The sequence below is a fragment of the Phoca vitulina genome, unplaced genomic scaffold, assembly GCF_004348235.1.
Source record: "Phoca vitulina isolate PV1807 unplaced genomic scaffold, GSC_HSeal_1.0 scaffold11, whole genome shotgun sequence".
NCBI classification, from domain to species: Eukaryota; Metazoa; Chordata; class Mammalia; order Carnivora; family Phocidae; genus Phoca; species Phoca vitulina.
The window spans coordinates 25,692,121-25,709,960 of record NW_022589714.1 but is presented as its reverse complement, the minus strand read 5'-3'; the positions used below and the strand labels follow the sequence as shown (position 1 = coordinate 25,709,960).

The 17,840-nt window shown below is 36.8% G+C and overlaps 1 protein-coding gene across 15 annotated transcripts in view; it reads right to left on the bottom strand.

The window, feature by feature from the left end:
• Nucleotides 1-17,840, bottom strand: part of KHDRBS2 (KH RNA binding domain containing, signal transduction associated 2) — a 581,162-nt gene that overhangs the window by 212,262 nt on the left and 351,060 nt on the right. For all 15 annotated transcript variants that reach the window (XR_004300183.1, XR_004300185.1, XR_004300184.1 and 12 more), the window contains 2 exons: nt 9,827-9,954; nt 3,512-3,710 (listed from right to left, as the gene is read on the bottom strand). Coding sequence is in view for 7 of the 15 variants with exons in the window: in XM_032409568.1 (XP_032265459.1) it covers nt 3,512-3,710; nt 9,827-9,954 (327 nt within the window). In the remaining 8 variants the exon portion in view is untranslated. The remainder of the gene's footprint in view (nt 1-3,511; nt 3,711-9,826; nt 9,955-17,840) is intronic.

Genomic DNA, 17,840 nt, shown 5'->3' with positions numbered 1-17,840 from the left:
ACACTTGACAAGCCTGGGTGAATAGGATTCCCTCACCTGGGGATCTAGACTAGGACTGAGAGACAGACAAACCAGTGAGTATCTGTAGGTGACAAGAACGGGTCACAAATGTGGCAGCCCTAGGGTGGACATACATTGATCAGAGAAGCCAACAAATCCAGTCTGTAGACTAAAGTGAATAAACATATATGCACGTGATGTGATGAGCACTGGGTATAATATGCAACTGATGAATCACTGAACACTACATCTGAAACTAATGATGTACTATATGTTGGCTAATTGAATTTAAATGAAAAAAAAGAAACATATGCAGAGAACAGAGATGAGATATGAGGGTTCTTGACAATTTTCTATTTCCTTGTTCTAGACCTTTCTTAAGGCCTGATGGCATTGCTATTACTGGATTTCATGACTCTATATTCATATAACCCCCCCATCTCTGTTGTGCATTTTTAACTCATTCATTCAATAGGTACTTATGTCATATCTCAGGAAAAAGATGGCAGAATCAAGACTAGGCTCTGGGTTTCCTGCGGGTTGTTTATAGGGGAGAATATATTTTCTGTTTCTCGTTTTGCAGTTTTAAGATTGTCTAAAGATTTTAAATACTGATACCTTACTGATACGTTAGAGGAACCCATTTCCCCTTTCCAATAGAAAGGAAAACCCAAGCAGAAGGGAAATCCAAGCCTCCGAGTGTTTATAAACGACACAGCAAGTGATGTGGTGAGAATGCAAACCTCAGGATGCTGCTGTGTGTTTTGCAAGTCAGATTCCCATCCCCCCAGCAACACAACTCACTTTCCCACAAGCCAGACTTTCCACTTCCTTCCCTGGCGCTCCTCATTTCAATGAATGACCCCTCGATTTAACCCACTTGTTCAGTTCAAATTTCAGTTTAACCTGCACTTCACAGAAACTTCACAAAAATTTCCTTTTCATTTTTTTTCACAAGTTTTACATCTATCCCATCATCAAATCCTAACAGATCATTTTCCCAGTGCTCTCAGACTCTGATCTCTTCTCACCCCCTCCAAGCCATTATTCTGTCCGTGGGGAGTGACTGCAAAAAGTCATTCACCCGTCTCTGTTTCTACAGCAGAATAAACCTCTTGAAACATAAATCTGATCATGTCACTCTCCTGCCCAAAATTCCAACAGCAACATGAATTGGCCTGTCCATCCCTTGACCTTATCTACTACCTCTGCCTCACACATTGTTACAGTTTTAATGTCTTCCTTGCTGTTCCCCAAATATTCCAAGCAGGTTCCATCTCAGGGCATTTGTGCTGGTTTCCTTTACCAGGGATGCCCTTTATGGAGGCACCCCCTGAGCCTGGACCTTTGCTTCATAAGGCATTTGTTCAAGTCTTCTGTGCAGAAAGACCTTCCCTGACAGCCCATGTTATGGTAGCGCCCTCCCACCACCTCTCTCCAGAGCATTTATGTCTACCTGGCATTACTTCATTCATTTATTGATATGTGTTTGCTTTCTGTCTCCTCCCACTAAAATGTAAACTTCATGGAAGCAGATATTTGGTCTGTTTTGTTCACAGCTACATCTCCAGGACCTTCAGAACAGTGCCTAAAATAAGAGCGACGCTCAGTAAATGATTGAGTGAATGAATAAAAGGGACTGGATACTTTAAAATCTAAGTAAAAAATTCAGATTATATGGCTTTACATATTTTCCTTTACTTACTCTAAGAACTCCCCTCCTCTTAGATTCCCATTCAGAATATAACCTTTCTCACTCATGTTTCTATAGACTCTTTATGCTTTTGTAGCTTATTCTTATTGGGTCTGCACTCTAGTGATTTATCTGACTATAAATTGGAATGCACATGAAAGGCTACAGTGTTTTCTTAGCTACCCCAGAGCCACAATGTTTTGCCAATCTTACTCTCTTTCACAGTGCCCTGTAAATTTCACATGCCCTGTAAATTTTCTGGTTAATAACAATGTTGACCTCTATTACCTGAAAAGGTTTTCTCTCTTTTTTTAATTTTTGAAATAAAGATCTGACTGTTTAAACTTCTATTTGGAAGATACATAAAGATGGCAGAAGTAGAAGGTTTCTCGGAGAAAAAAAAAAAAATCCCATCATCCCTGTTGTGGATTTTTAATTCATTCATTTAACAAGTTCTTACTTCATACATACTGTGTCTCGGGAAAGAGATGGCAGAATCAAGACTGGGCTCTGTGTTTTCTTGTTTACCAGATAGAATATATTTTCTGTTTCTAATTTTGCAATTTTAAGATTGTCTGAAGATCGTAAATATTGATACCTAATACTGTATAAAAGACCTTTTTTGGTATAAAAGATACTTTAGATGAACACATTTCCCCTTTTCCAGTAGAAATGGATTTCTAAAAATTTTTCTTCACTCTTACAAATATTTGTCAACATTCTGTATTAAGCAATAACATTATTCCTAAATGCTAACATACTCTAAGCACTAATACATTCTTAGTGACAACTATCAATAATGTTCACTTTATTTTAGAATAAGTTTTACTTGGTTATTAACCAGTTCATTAAGCATTTGTATGTTTTGAGTGTCCGGCATGTGACAGTAACTGTCCTTGAAGAGCTTATGTTTATTTTTTTTATTTTTTAAGAGTTTATGTTTAATACATAACCATTCACAGAGGACATTTAAGAAGACAGCATGTCTGTGGGTGGTTGAATGAAATAAACACCTAGGCCAGGGATGAGCATGCTGGAAAGTTTAAAAGTAAAATGAATCTATTTCATAGGATGATGACTGGCTTGCATCAGTTAACTTTAACACTTACAGTAGATTTACTGTGGTTACACAAGTGAATAGGAAACTGTCTGTCTTTATAATTTTCACAATATTCTAGTCACTGGGACTAGAATACAATGTGACAACAACCTGGATGGAAGGTTAAAAGACGTATCAAGTGACATGGTGGTTGGGAAGGGAGTGGAATGCTTATAGACACTGCATTTCTTCTGCTCATTCTATATTTTTTGAATTCTTCGTATCTGCCAATCCCGTATGTTTCATATGGTGAAAGAGAGAGCAAGGATATTTAAATGAAAGACCAGTCTCATGGTCTTACATTATTACCAAAGTTTATAATACAATCACATTGTATCTGTCAAATATTTCTGAGTGATTTTTATGCTAATCTTTAACATGTCCCAGAAGAAACTTCTGAGTATATGACAATTTACATTATATTCATAATTATTTCCATCCTGAGATTGATCTCCTAAAGAATAAGAAAACCTCAGGATAGTTTGATTCTTAAAATGCAAACTGTTTAACTGGTACCAACAACCATGGCACCTGAAAAATAAAAGCTTTTCTCAAAATGCTCTCGTTTAAATGCATTGCTTAAATTCTGTTGCAAATGACCTTTGTGTTCTGCAACAAACATCATCTGCTACATCCATGGTATTGAATGTCTCTGAGGGTTAGCCTGTTACCCAATCAGTTGAACTCTTCCTAACCACTGATTTCTCAAGGGTACTTACATATTCTTCATAAGCTTCGTGGGCTGGAGGAGGGGGTGCCCTGTATCCCGGCACTGCCGGTGCCCCCCGGGCTCGTGGGGTAGGGACACCTCTTGCTACAGGGGGCACTGGAAGAGCTCCACGAGTCACAGTAGTCCCTCGAGGGGTGAGTACACCTCGTCCAGGTGGTGGGGGAGGAGGAATGGCGCCCCCACGGCCCCTAGGAGAAACAGGTCATGCACAGATGAGAAACCAGTGATGAGAGAAAGAGACTAAAACAGAGTTTTCATCTTACAGCCATATGATGGGAAGAAAACCAAATTTATCTGTATGCATAAGCACGTGTGTGTGTGTGTAATTGAGTTTCTTTAGGCTATAAAGTATTTTGACCTCTACAGTAGAATAAATTTTGTAAATCTTATAATGAAACTCATGTAAAATGCTTGAATATAAAATGAAAAAAAACAACCAAACACAAACCAACCCACTCATTTTATTCCAGATTTGCCAAGGAGACTCAGATCAGAGCTTCAGCTAACATATAAGTATTTCCTGCTTTTTAAAAGTTCACCTTATGCCAACTTTGCTTTTACAAAAGACCTACATTAGCACCTGTTTTGGCTAACTGAAAGAAATCAGAAGAAGATTCCTGCTTTTCTGAAAACTGTGAAAAGCAAAACCAGTGTTCAGCATTTGTTTTGTAGCAGGCCATTGTAGGGGCAGCGTGCACCCCGAGCAGCTAGAGTGGCCCCACCAAGCTCCTTCCCCAGGAACTACACTCAGCATTTCAACATCAAGCCGCCAGAGCTTTGAACTGTGTGAACATCTGTGCTTTATCTCCATTTATTTTGTGCATCCATTAGCGATGTGTCCTAAGGTACCAGAAGAGCCTGAGAGGTTATTTTTCCGGGGTCTGGGAACACTCAAAAAAAATTTCCATGTAAATTAATGGTAATTGCTTCTTTGCTTTATGCCATTTCAGCTTATGAAAGGTCTCATAGGCATGTTGGATAGCAAGGCAACCTGTATGGCTCATGGACCATCCGTGAAACTGAACTGCTGAATGTCAATGTCTCCTCCATGTTGGAGGTTATTGACAGTGAGGTGCAATGTTGTATTTACAAAAAAATCTGTCTGCACTTTCATACTTTAGTGAAATGTGGAACTCTAAGCACGGTGATATCATTCTGCTTCTTCCAGTAGCTGAAGCTTGAGGTCATTGAAATCACAAATCATTGTCACTGATTTGTCATCATGCATACAACCCCCTGAACTGGTACCGTCACTAATATAATTTGTCTTCCTATGGTAACTACGGTGTTAGTGAAATACGTCAGGATTCTGCAATAAAAGAAACGACTGAATGCTCTGTACTACGGTGTTTGACACAAAAGTAACTTGTATTAAAAGCCTAAGATCAAATGGTTGCAGCCAACTTTTATGGTTTTCCAAGGCCTTTGGAAAGGTTGAGTGTTTGAAGTCTTTGGACAAAAGCGTGGTTATTTCACTTTTTATTACGTCTGAAAGGCTGACCTCCAGAAAGCACTGCTTTCAGCAGGAACACTAAAGCTTTGGGAAAAATGATGATCATTGGGATGTCAACAATCACACTGTTTGGCTGTGCCCACAGATGGGGGATGTAGGTTATGCTTTCTGCTATGAATAGCAGTCAGCTGGCTCTTTCTTGCTTGCAGAAAATGAGCTTTTGTGAGCGAACAGTAAGAATGCTGGTAGAGTTTTTAAAAGTTTTAAATAGATTATAGAGCTGATGAATAGAGAAATTATCAGAGAACTTCTTGTAAGTCTAATGTACAGAGAATGCTCTCCTGGATTGGGGAAGGTGAAATACAAAAGACCCAGAAGGCCCAGCGCCTGCTTCAAACACAACAATAGCTGAGAATACACTATAATATTATCATGATAATATAAAACACATCTCTGAAAAAGGATGTAAAGACCAATTTTACTTCCACTGGGCCTCCAAGCATCAATCTGTTTCCTCCTAAGTAGCGTGAGCATATGTCTGGGTTTGCCTAGAATAGTTCTGATTTACAACTGTTGTCCTAGCTTCCTGTTCAGTTTAGCACTTCAACACTCTGAAAAGTGCCCAGTTGTGGGTAGTAAATTATATGTCACCCTGCTTTACACTACATTCACAAGTGCTGTCTATCCCACTGAATAATCACGGGTGAGTAAGTAGTATAACTCCCTGGGCTTAAGGGGGATTTTTTTTTTTCTAATGGGTAAAATCAGATCTCTGAATCTGTAACAATTCTTCCTGCTTTAAAATTATATGATGCTCAGGGCACCTGGGTGGCTCAGTCCTTTGAGCGTCGACTCTTGATTTCAGCTCGGGTCATGATCTCAGGGTGGTAAGAGTGAGCCCCATGTGGGGCTCTGTGCTCAACGGGGAGTCTTCTTGAGATTCTCTCTCCCTCTCCCTTTGCTCCTCTCCCTGCTCAAGCTCTCTCCCTTTCTCTCTCTAAAATTTTTTTAAAATTATATGATGCTCATATCAGATCTGATTTCCCACCCTATTCTTCCCCCAGTTGCATCACAAACACAGCCCTAGCAAACCTATCTCCTGAAACTGACTCATCACCTCCTATACGTTGTGTCCTTTCCTTGGAATTTTAATCTCACATCCCTCTTCTCCAATTCAACTGAAATTTCACATCACCTATTTTAGGATACTGGCCCTGGCTGAATCTACACTACAGTATTCTTCATTTTTCTGACTTCTTGAAAGTTTTCCATCCTTAATTCTCTACCGACTGCTCATTCCTGAACTGAATGTAATCTAGTTATTGCCTCCCCACTTTGTTGAAAATACTCTTGACTGAGATTACCAGTGACCTATCAGTTTCCAAATCCACTGATTCATTTACAGTCCCCATCCCACTGCACTTGTTATATTTATCTCTGTGGATTGATTACTAGCTGGAAAATGCCTTCTTTGGACTCTTGCATTCTCTAACGCTAATGATGACTATTACCTGTTTCATTCCTAACACATGCCATATCCTGGATTATATGCCTTATATCAGAGGTTCCTTCACTTGTCTGCATATTAGAATTTCCTGAAGACTTTGAAAAATTCTAAATTCCAGGCCACACCCCAGGCCAATTATATCACAATCTCTAACGGCAGGAAACTCTCAGTGATTCCGAAGTGCAGACCAATTTGGGAACCACTGTCTTATATGTATCACTTAATTTAAAAATCTTGACAACGTTGTTATGTAGCTAATCCTGAGATATTTTAAAGGTTGAGTACCAAGTCACAGAAAGTACAAGTCACTTGCTCAAGGTCACACTAGCAATCCATAGACCTTGAATTAATTATAGGAATAATTATTCTTTGTGTAACTTGGTTCTTCACCTAATCTTAGTTGACAATGTCATTAATCTCTAACTAGGCTAGACATCAGAGAGTTATCCTTGTTGTGGGCCAAATATTCTTTCTTCTCCAACATCTAATTGGGCACTAATTCCTATAAACTCTAATCTCTAACCTAGTACTGTATCTCTATAGTCCAAAGAGTGTTCATTTCTGTTTTGGATAATGGACTTGTCTTCTTACCGGCTTCCATGCCATAAGTCAGTGTGTTTCTGTCTGTCTCTCTTTGATTACTCTAATTCTTTTCTCTCACTTACAGTGATGACTGAGTAGTCTTTCTTAGAAACAAGTATGATTACTCCCTTCTTTCACAAACTCCATTAGTTCCATGTATTAATTCTCATTGCAGTAAACAAAAGCCTCCAAAATCTGCCCCTAATGTTTTATTCTCTGCAGTTTGCTCTCAATCAATATATAATGATAATGTGTGTCAGAGATGTCAAATATCTTAATTCTTCAATTACGTACTATAAATTATTATATAGACGTAATGCTTTGTTCTCTGGTATACATAATTACTGAAAGATTAGTTTTTATAGATATATTTATTGAAATGAAAATTGCTTTAATTAAATACATTTTCAACAAATTATTGTAGAAGTTTTCAAGTATCCCAGGCACCATTCTTTTTGAATATAAGTGTAATTGAATGACTTAATAAAGTCATAAGTATGTACAAATTAGCATCCATTAACTCATGTTTTCAAGAGCTTCCTAATCAATATGATTTTCTGTTTTGTGAAGCTGTTTCCTTATTCTTTTTTAATTGTAGATACTTTCCATCATGTGGTTTGAAATAGAAGACAGCAGAATTCTGGTCCATCTACTTTCATTAACGTTAATACATTAATGATATCAATATAGCATTGAAGTGAGGTTTAAATTTCAACAATTTTATCTTCTTTTTACATATGTAGTATCAGATTTGTATGATATATGGGATAGTAAAAAACAAAACTTTCAAACAAATTTTTTTCTAACATATTTAAAAATCTAGACCACAATGCACTATTCTTTATTAAACCATTAAAGATTAATATTTTAGAATGAAACTTTACTGAAATTTAAATCTTATATGATCCACTCAAATACTCAAATATAATGTTACATTAAGGACCATCAATAACAAAACAAAATCTATTAATAAGATTTTATAATCTCAAAAGCAAGTTAATGCATTATTTTTTTTAAATGGTCCTAATTTCAGGAATATAGAATAGAAAAAACTTGTCCCCCCTCTGTAGACTTTCTAAATATATATTAGGTTACACCATATAAAACTAAATATATATTAGGTTACACCATATAAAATTTGGCATTTTGGGAATTACAAAAGTGACAGTTTCATTATTTAAGGCATATGATTTAATCAACTTAGGATTACCTGCAATGATATCATTTCACAACCCATCATGATGAGGTTAGAAATGTACAAGGTTTTATAAAAGACTGATTCCATAAAAAGTATATCCATAAAAAAAGTTATGTCACATTAATTTTTAGCAGTAAAAAGTGTTCTTAATTAGCATTACAGAGCTCTTATTTTCATCATTAGGGATAAAAATGTAATAATCTCTAGAAGATTTTAAGTTTTCCTTTAGTCAAACGTAATTTTCAGAATTGCCACTTTTTTTTTTTAAGATTTTATTTATTTATTTGTCAGAGAGAGAGGGAGAGACAGAGAGCAAGCGCAAGCAGGGGGAGCGGCAGGCAGAGGGAGAAAGCAGGCTCCCCACGTAGCAAGGATCCCAATGCGGGACTCGATCCCAGGACGCTGGGATCATGACCTGAGTGAAGGCAGCCACTTAACTGACTGAACCACCCAGGCGTCCCACCACATTTTATTTTTAGATAGCTATTGCCTTGGTATTTTACTTGGATATTTATGATATTTATCATTTTCTATTTTTTTTCTGATTACAAAATGGAGGTGTTTATGATTTAAATGTTAAAACTGATTTTTTGACACTGGTGATTGACAATATTTGGGGCATAATTTCATAAATAAATTGAATCAGCAAAGTATCCTAGAATCTCTGAAGATGATTTCTATGCAAGGTATGAAATAATATTCTAGATCTACATCCTTTAGAGATTTGAAGGCCAGCTCTAACAGGGTAGAGAGAATGACTGAATTACACAGTCTATGTGTGAAGCTGTGAGTATCTTTTGCCTTACCTCTCCGCAAACCAAAGCTTTCTATTGAAAGCTTGACTAATTCAGAATCGTACAAAACAAATTCTGATGCAGAAAGATTCCAATGTTTGGTTTTTTTTTTTTCTGCAAAGTGAATAACACCCAGTAAAATCCTCTCTGTTGACCAAGGACATTGCAAAGTCAAATGTACCTGAACTTTCAATACTCTTACCATCAACCATACAAGAAGTGTGCTTCTGGATTTCTGGACTAGTGGTGCATCTGTTATTTACCTATCCATCTAAGTGTCTACCTACCTAGCTAATCATCACCTGTCTCTCTACCAATCCAGAAAGACACATTTTTAACTTTCTCTTCATGCAATGTCATCCTGGTTCAAAAAAGGCAAATAATTGTATCATCTGCATGCTCTAATCTTGAGGACAGAACCACCAAGAAGAAAGTCTCAGGTTTGCACTTCTTATTTTCTTAGGATAGTTGTTAAAAGCTCTACCTGTGAATTCTAGAGTCAGACTGCTGGTGTAACCTTGGGCAAATTCTTGACACCTTTCTGTACCTCGATTTGTCACCTGTGAATAATACTTAACCCCAGTATGGAAGACTTGATGAGTTAATTTATGAAAGTGCTTATGCATCATGTAAGCATTCAATGTCATGGTTTTTGTCGTGGTGGCTGGTGTTGTTGTTTATTCCTAGCTGTGACCATGGCACAGAGCAGGTCAGCAAAGGCTTGCCATCCTCATTTGCTGTTAATTTATTTCAAGTAAGAGCTAATGTACCTTGAAGGGGTTGTGGGAGCTATTCTGATCCCTCTGCCTCTAATACCTCTGCCACGACCAGAGTCCTCTGAGCCATTTAAGTAAGATAATTCACGTAGTTGTTCCTGACGAATTTCATCATTGTAGTCCTAGGGAAACAAAAACAAAAAACATGACCCGATGAGTTAAAATAGGGCATGGGGGTTCTTAGAGCTGAACAAACACAACATCAAAGGACATTTTTCTTCTATTTTCTGGAGCCTTGTATATGAAAATCTAAAATGATGTAGAAGTGTATATACTTTAAATTCCTATTTTTATATACAGAAATTGAAGTTGCTTCTTTTATCAAGGAAGTACTCAGCAGGAAATCAGATGAAATGTGCTGGGATATCACTTGATGTGTTAGCCAGAAAAGGAAAGACAGCAATACAGAACAAAATCGTGGAATATACCAAAGTGATGATTAGCATAAAGATTACCGAAAAACAACTCTACTGGGATGGTATGTGTAAATTGCAAATGACTGCATGATACTCAAATAGCTAGTGATGCATAGACCAAAAACGGGCAATCTCAAGGCCCGAAGTAGACACTGTGTTAAAATCATAAAGAAGGGCAAATCATATGGCACAGTTTCAGACAACTGAGAAGCTGTGCGATCCAACCAAACAACTTGATGGACAATATTTAAAAATAAGGAATTTTCTGTGTTCTAGCATTGGGATGATGGAAAGATAGCCATAGTAAAAGGCAAATTTCACAGCAATAACCAGAGATTCAGTCAAAGTCAAAGGGACTTTCTTTATCTTTCATCAGTGTGGAAATATATCAAACATTTTAATGGGACCAAAGAATGGATTGGGGTCACTAACGATGAATACTCTTTAAAAAACAAATATCAGTCTTACTTGTCTCTCCTTTTATTAATACACACACACACACACACACACACACACACACACCCTTGCTTGAATAATACAAAACTGAATAACTGGTTATTTTTACCAAATGGCCAATCTGATTAAATTCTTTTTCAGTAGATATATGTTTAAGTGAAATCACTGTAGTGGATTTGCTAGTGCTGGAGAGGAGCCTAGAAGTGGACACTAGAAATATCTGTAAAGGGCATGCTGACAGAAATGATGTTTGAAGCCTAGTTGTGGGCCCAAAAACCAAGTGTATCATCTCACCAATGTTGCCAGTTTAGCTCTGCATATATGTGTATGGTAATATTAACCAAACACTGTGCATCCGCACCCACACACCTCTGTTTAGAAAAAGGCAGGGATGCATTCAGCCTACAAGGATTTCTAATGCACAGCTTTATCTCATGCTCCCAAAATTGCCTTGATTACAAGCAGAAGTACTAGTCACTCCAAAGCATTTATCTTCTTATTTTTAACATGTTGCTTTCATGTTCCTCCTCTTCAGCACCTCATAATGGGTTCAGCACCGTTGACTGACAGAAGAGCTATATAGTAGAAAATTACAGTTTCCACTGTAATATATATTTTCCACTTCTACTTCTTAATTTTCACATTCAAGCAACCATCAAACTGAAGAATAAACATGTCTATTATTTCATTAGGATCAGGGAATGTGATGAATTGTTACTTCTGATGAACTGTTAATTCACCTGAGTGAATTGATCAGCCACTATTAAAATGAAAAATTAATTCCATAATTTTCCCATGTAATATTCCTAATTGGCAAGAGGATCACTGCAGTTTCTTATCTGAGGAAAACCCATGAACTCTCAGGGTCCTTATGAATTATAAAGTGAGATAGATTTTCATTGTTGGCAACACTGAAATTTAAAAATTCAGAAATTGCAGATGAATCCAATATATGTAAATTTTACTTTTATGCTAGAATCAGAAAATGTAATAATGTGGATGTAGTCTTATGTATTGTATACTCATAAAGAAGAGGGGGAGGAAGAGACTGGGGATAAAATAGCGGAGAAGGAGGAGAAACATATTAATCAGACAGTATGAAAGAATAATTCCCAATTTGATCAGGCCTCCCTGCATCCATATCTTGGAAAGGTCCCATCACACTGACTCTAGAATTATCCATGTGATTTGTTTTAGCCAACTGGACAAGAAGAAAGGTGACAAAAGCAAAGACTTGAAAAGTGCTTCCATACTGGAGCTTGCCCTTTCTTGCCACCAGATGAAGAAGCCCAGGCTGGTTTTCTGGATAATGAGGACCATGTGGAGAGAGGCTCCAATCACCCCTTCCCTCCCACCATCCCATCTGAGTTCCCAAACATGTGAGTGAGGTCATCCTGGGCCATCCAATATGAGTCAAGTTGATGAAGAGTGGAAAAATCACCCTCTCACCCCCAGAATGGGTAGAAATAAATAATAAAGTGGTGCTTTAAGTCAGCATTCTGGTGGTTTATTTTCTGCAAAAACTAACAAATACAGAGGGGGCTGGTCAGCCTGGAACATGAGAGACCAAAGTCAGAGCGGCATACTTCAGCAGCTTTTTTCCTCTCCTGTCCAAAAGAGGGTGCATAGGCCCAGGTGTGATCTACATGTTTCTTGTAGGGCAGGTACAGCCCTAGTATGGAGGTAAATATAGCTAATGTCATACCCTAGTGTCATTAAAGTTTGAACTGTCCACTTAAAACACTTTATTCAGAGTCTATGTTCACCGATCCAACTGCAGATTGGAATTCAGCTTCTAGACAGAAACCTGCTAACATGGAGAGAATCTGTTTATCTTATTGACATGAATATTTGACACTGTGGGTTAATTCCTAGTGTAAGCAAAACAACTACTGTTGATATATAATCAAGTTTTCTATAAGCTTAGCTAGATACTCTGTTTAAAGAAATGGATCATCTTCCAGGGTTGTGGTGGTCAAGAGAATACAGACCTCTGACTACAGATGTAATTGACTAAGAATCCCAGTTGTTCTGTTCTGAAATCCTATTGCTCCTAAGACCATGCTCCCCAAGAACAACTCCTAGTCAATGACCAAATGTGGTCAAGATGCTAAAATAGGCCCATTCCTGGGAGTCACGGGACCCCTTTGCCTGTGCTTCAAGGATTCTCTGACAACCTTGCTGAACTTGTTTTTTTTTTTTTTTTTAAGATTTATTTACTTATTTAGAAGGGGGAGGTGAGAGACAGAGGGAGAGAGAGAATCTCAAGCAGACTCCCCACCAAGCATGAAGCCCTACACAGGGCTCGATCTCACGACCTGGAGATCATGATCTGAGCGGAAACCAAAAGTTGGACACTCAACTGACTGAGCCATTCAGGCTCCCCTGAACTTGCTTTTAATGTCGTTGCACCAGGACAGTCTAGGCCCTTCCACCTCTCTTTCCTTTCCGTCAAATATTGTAGTGTGAGGGCTCTCCAGTCTTCCTTGGCTCCCTTATTATTTTTTTTGTTGTTGTTGTTACAGGAACATTTTCCCTATCAAAATCCTTATGTGTATAATCCCAATTTGGCATCTGCTTCTTGGAGGGCACAAATGAATATACAAAGTGTTGACAAAACCAGGTTCCTAAGATTACAAAGCTGAGAGCTTTGATAAATACACTAATGTTAATGCTTGTGGAGCTTATTTTGTTCAACGCACCTTATACTCTGATTAAATTGGAGTACTTGCAGTTCTTTTACTTAAAAATGGTTATATACAGATTAAACGTGAAACTTGAAGCTGATTATTGATTACCAAAAAGGGTAGTAATTGATATTTTTTAAGAAAATGAATTGTATATTGCCCAATTTTTTAACACCTCACTTAATAGGACAATATTAAAGAGTCATGGAGTGGACAGACACAAACCATATCTTGGGCAGGAGACCAGAACAATCTGGTTGGCTCAGATAAGCTGCAGCAACAATGAAAAGCTGTGTGTGCACGTGTGTGGTGGGGTAAGAGAGAGGGAATATGGCCAACGACAAAAAAATTTAGGAGTCTTCGACTGGGAAGTATATGATATGATTGGGAAAGGTAGGGACAAAAGACATTTTTAGGTGCAGGGATGGTTAGAAGTAGAACATTAACCATATAAAAGAAGCAATGAGGGAAAAAAAGTTTAGAGGCGGAGAATTTGTATTTGGTCTTTTTAAGACTTTATTTATTTATTTGAGAGAGAGCATGTGCTCGATGTGGGGTAGGGGCAGAGGGAGAGGGAGAAGCAGACTCCCTGCTGAGCAGGGAGCCAGATGTGTGGTGCTGGATCCCATGATCCTGGGATCATGAACTGAACTGAGGGCAGACCCTTAACCCACTGAGCTACCAGGTGCCCCTTGTAGTTGGTCTTAATCACCTTAGGTTTAAAATGCCAAAGTGACATTAAGTGTTATCTTAGAAATTCAGATCTGGGTTGGGAGAGTAAATTTGAATGTCATCTGCACATATTTGTGATAATAGAATATTAGCACAAAGATTGTATAAGAGATTAGTAAAATAATGCAGTGATAAAAATTTTCTAATACTTTTAATGTAAATTTGTATCATTGAAGATGTCAGTTAACTTATTAAATACAGTGTTTGGATCATTAAATGTTAAAAGACCAGGTCTTTTAATAAACTCAAGTTTTTCTAATTAGACAACCAAAATATATACACCACTGTATTTATAGTAATGAAGCATCTACATGTTGCAAATAAATATGGAAGAGAACTTTTTTAATGCCCACATGCAAGGATAGTTGATACTAAATATTTTCTAGACTGAATATATTCTGTGGATTATTTTTATAATATAAATATAATTTTCTAAACCCTAAATTCTGTAATTTTATATTATAGTGCTTTTTCCAGTCTTCATTAAGCACAGATCTAATTTTCAATTAATCTTTCATAACCAGAACATGAGTCTACCTGAAGCTAGTATATCCAGTTGAACATTTAACTATGGCATGTGTTGTTGATGCTTCAGTTATATAACATCATTTTTTTTCAGTTATATAAAACCTTAAAGATACAAGTAAACAAAACATTCCAAGTTTACCTTATAAATATTATCTTATAAAAAGTATATAACCACATAGTTCACCTGAGTGAACTATGGTTCTAAGGTTCTAGAGTCATAAAATAATTATACCTACGAATGGGTGATTGTAGTTTTATGGCATTTATAATTTTAACGCCCAATTCGCTAGCACATACATTCACTGAAAAGTAAAAATATAAGTTTATAAGTAGTAATTATGATCATTTGTATTTTATGATATTATTTTAGTATTATTTTTGTTCTTATTTGATATTAAAAGACCTTTGAGAGAGAAAGAAACAGAGATAGAAAAATAAATACTTAAGCATGTGAAAAAGTTCATAAGGGACAAAGAAAGGTTAAGTTATGACAATTCAGGATGAACAAAAATGGAAAAATTAATTTCCAGTTATTTAAGATAAATAAGTAATAAAATAAACATTTTAACAAACATAATATAAAATATTATTTATAAAAATAAATAATAAAATAATAAATGTAAAAAATAAAATCTTATGTATTTAACTTGTGTGCGAAACCAGAATATTACAAAATTTTTGAAATAAAACTTACCCATATTATAAAGATAATGTTCTGTCAAGAAGAAAATGAGTTATACTTACTGATGAACTTTAATACTATTTTAGATAAGATTCGAAATTACTGGGATTTCACACTTCAAGGTATACCAACAGTAAATAAATCATACACACATTAAGAACACCCTTTGCCTTGCAGATGAGTTAAAAGGCGCTTTACAAATGCTGACTGGTTTGATCTGCAGCTTTGGTTTCAGACAGAAGGGATTTTAACAGTGAACTTTCAAATGAATCTATCAAGGCTTAATTAACACACGCATACCATACAAACACATTTTTAGGATTGATTCAAATTTCAACTTTATTTTTCCTATAATGTCCAAAATTTTGCTTGTTTGCTACCAAAATCAGTTTTTAAAAATCGCCCCCTTCAAATAAAAACAAAGATATTCACAGTATTTGTTATATATTCCTTTTGCTTAGGGTGAGGCAAATTAGCCCTATGAAACAATTTCCATGAAATTCATGCGTGCTCCTTTCTATATCTCCGACAAGGCCCTCCCATTGTGACGGCATATGGTGTAAACGGTATACACAAAAGCTCAGAGGAGACAGATGTTTGGATGTTCCTAGAAAGGACTCATGTTCATAGTCTGCATATTTAATGTATATGCATAACTTCCAGTTACATACACTCATGTCCATCTGTTATGATGGCATTTTGCCCAAATACAAATTGGGAAGATTATTTCACTTGTGGATAGATGCCAGGTGATAACAGGTGTAGACAGGCTACCTGGGGTCACAGTGAGGGACAATTTTCCCGCCAAATTCCCTCCTCTGAGACTCCGATGGGCACTGGTGCTGCACATTTAAAACTGATTATAACCACTGGTAACATGTGAACGTATATTCAGCTCTACCAATGCTGAGACTGTCAGACCACATCGGGGGGGAATGAAATGCAGACCGTAACCTGTCTGGGCCAAGACAAAGAGACCTGGGATTTCCCAAGTCCCTACAGACAATTAGGTTAGGGCACTTTCACTAGAGTAATAAACAAGAAAGTCTGGGAGGTAATGGGTCCTGTGCCAATATCAAATCTGTAGCTGTATTAGAATGGGTAGGAAGCTCTTTCGGAGAACAACCAATGCTGTGCTGGATATTATTTAGCAAAACATCTTAGGCTATTAGATAACAGCTCTTAGCCAACACAGGGTGAGTTTTAATCAGCCCAGGCGTGGCACCAGGAAACCTCATTAACAAAATGTGGTCAAAGACAGTCAGTTCAGACTTATTAAGAATCTGTTCGGTGCATGACTCAGCATAAGGTCTAGATAAAGGCTTTGTAAAGCTTATTCGCCAAAGGACATAGAATAGCACAAAGTAAAATTGTGGACTTTGTATCTTGAACTGCTAGTGAAGGCAATTTCTGTCACTCAAGAATGTTTTCTCTTTTTTTCCCATTACCAACTCATGTTGCGCACTATATAAAAATCATCAAATAAGATAATACCTATACAGATTTTTAGGTAGATATTTTGCAGGATGATTGGCTTATTTTCTATCTTATTTTATTAAACCTTAGCAAACATTGGCCACTGATATATGAGCTCCAGGAGCCAAGACCTTTTGATTGAGCACCAAAGGATTCACGTATTTCAGTATATTTGATTCATGTATTTGGTGTTATGACTTCACCTACACTGGCTTATAAAATCAGCCAGTACCTCAAGTTAGAGTAGTAGATAAATATTTAAATAATGGCAAATGAGAGATTTGGATTGTTACTCTAAAAATACCAAGTTCCATTTGTTTAAATAGAACCAAAATGACCCTATTTTCTTCAGCAAATTTCCTTGGCAACTTTACTGCACACATGATACAGGAGCTCTTTCTGAATTTTAAGTTGAAATAGGCATTGATTCAATATTTTGGCATATTATATCTACCTTAATTTACGAAGACACAAAACAAACTCCTGGCTAACACAGAACTGATGATAGTTATTGGTACATTGATCAAATGGATCCAAATTCTTCTTAACAAAGAAATCATCATGGTAAAGATACATTTAGAGAAGAGTACGAATTCTGTTGCATGAAAAACGTTGATAGACTATGGCACATGTGGGTGATTTTTTTATGAATAACCTTGTAATTCTGAGCCTTCCCCTGGACATAGAAAATTTATATATTCAAGATAGTAATGCATCTAAACAACTAGATTTTTAGAAGTTCTTCATGGCGCTTTGCTAAATAAATCATCATTTATTCAATGTATTTTTGAGCAGCAGGTAAGTTCCAGACATTGATGTAGGTGTTGGAGACACAGTGGAGAAAAGCCCCTTAACCAGCAGGACTTAAGTGACTCCAGATGACTAGATCCCTGCACCTGTTCATGAAACGTTCTTCTTTCTGGGCAAGGAGGGATGCCTTCTTAATATGCTCTGAATCAGTGTATGCTCAATTCATTTTTCTTTTTGTTGATTTAAATAATAATTTATTCCCAATATTACAAAGATTTTTT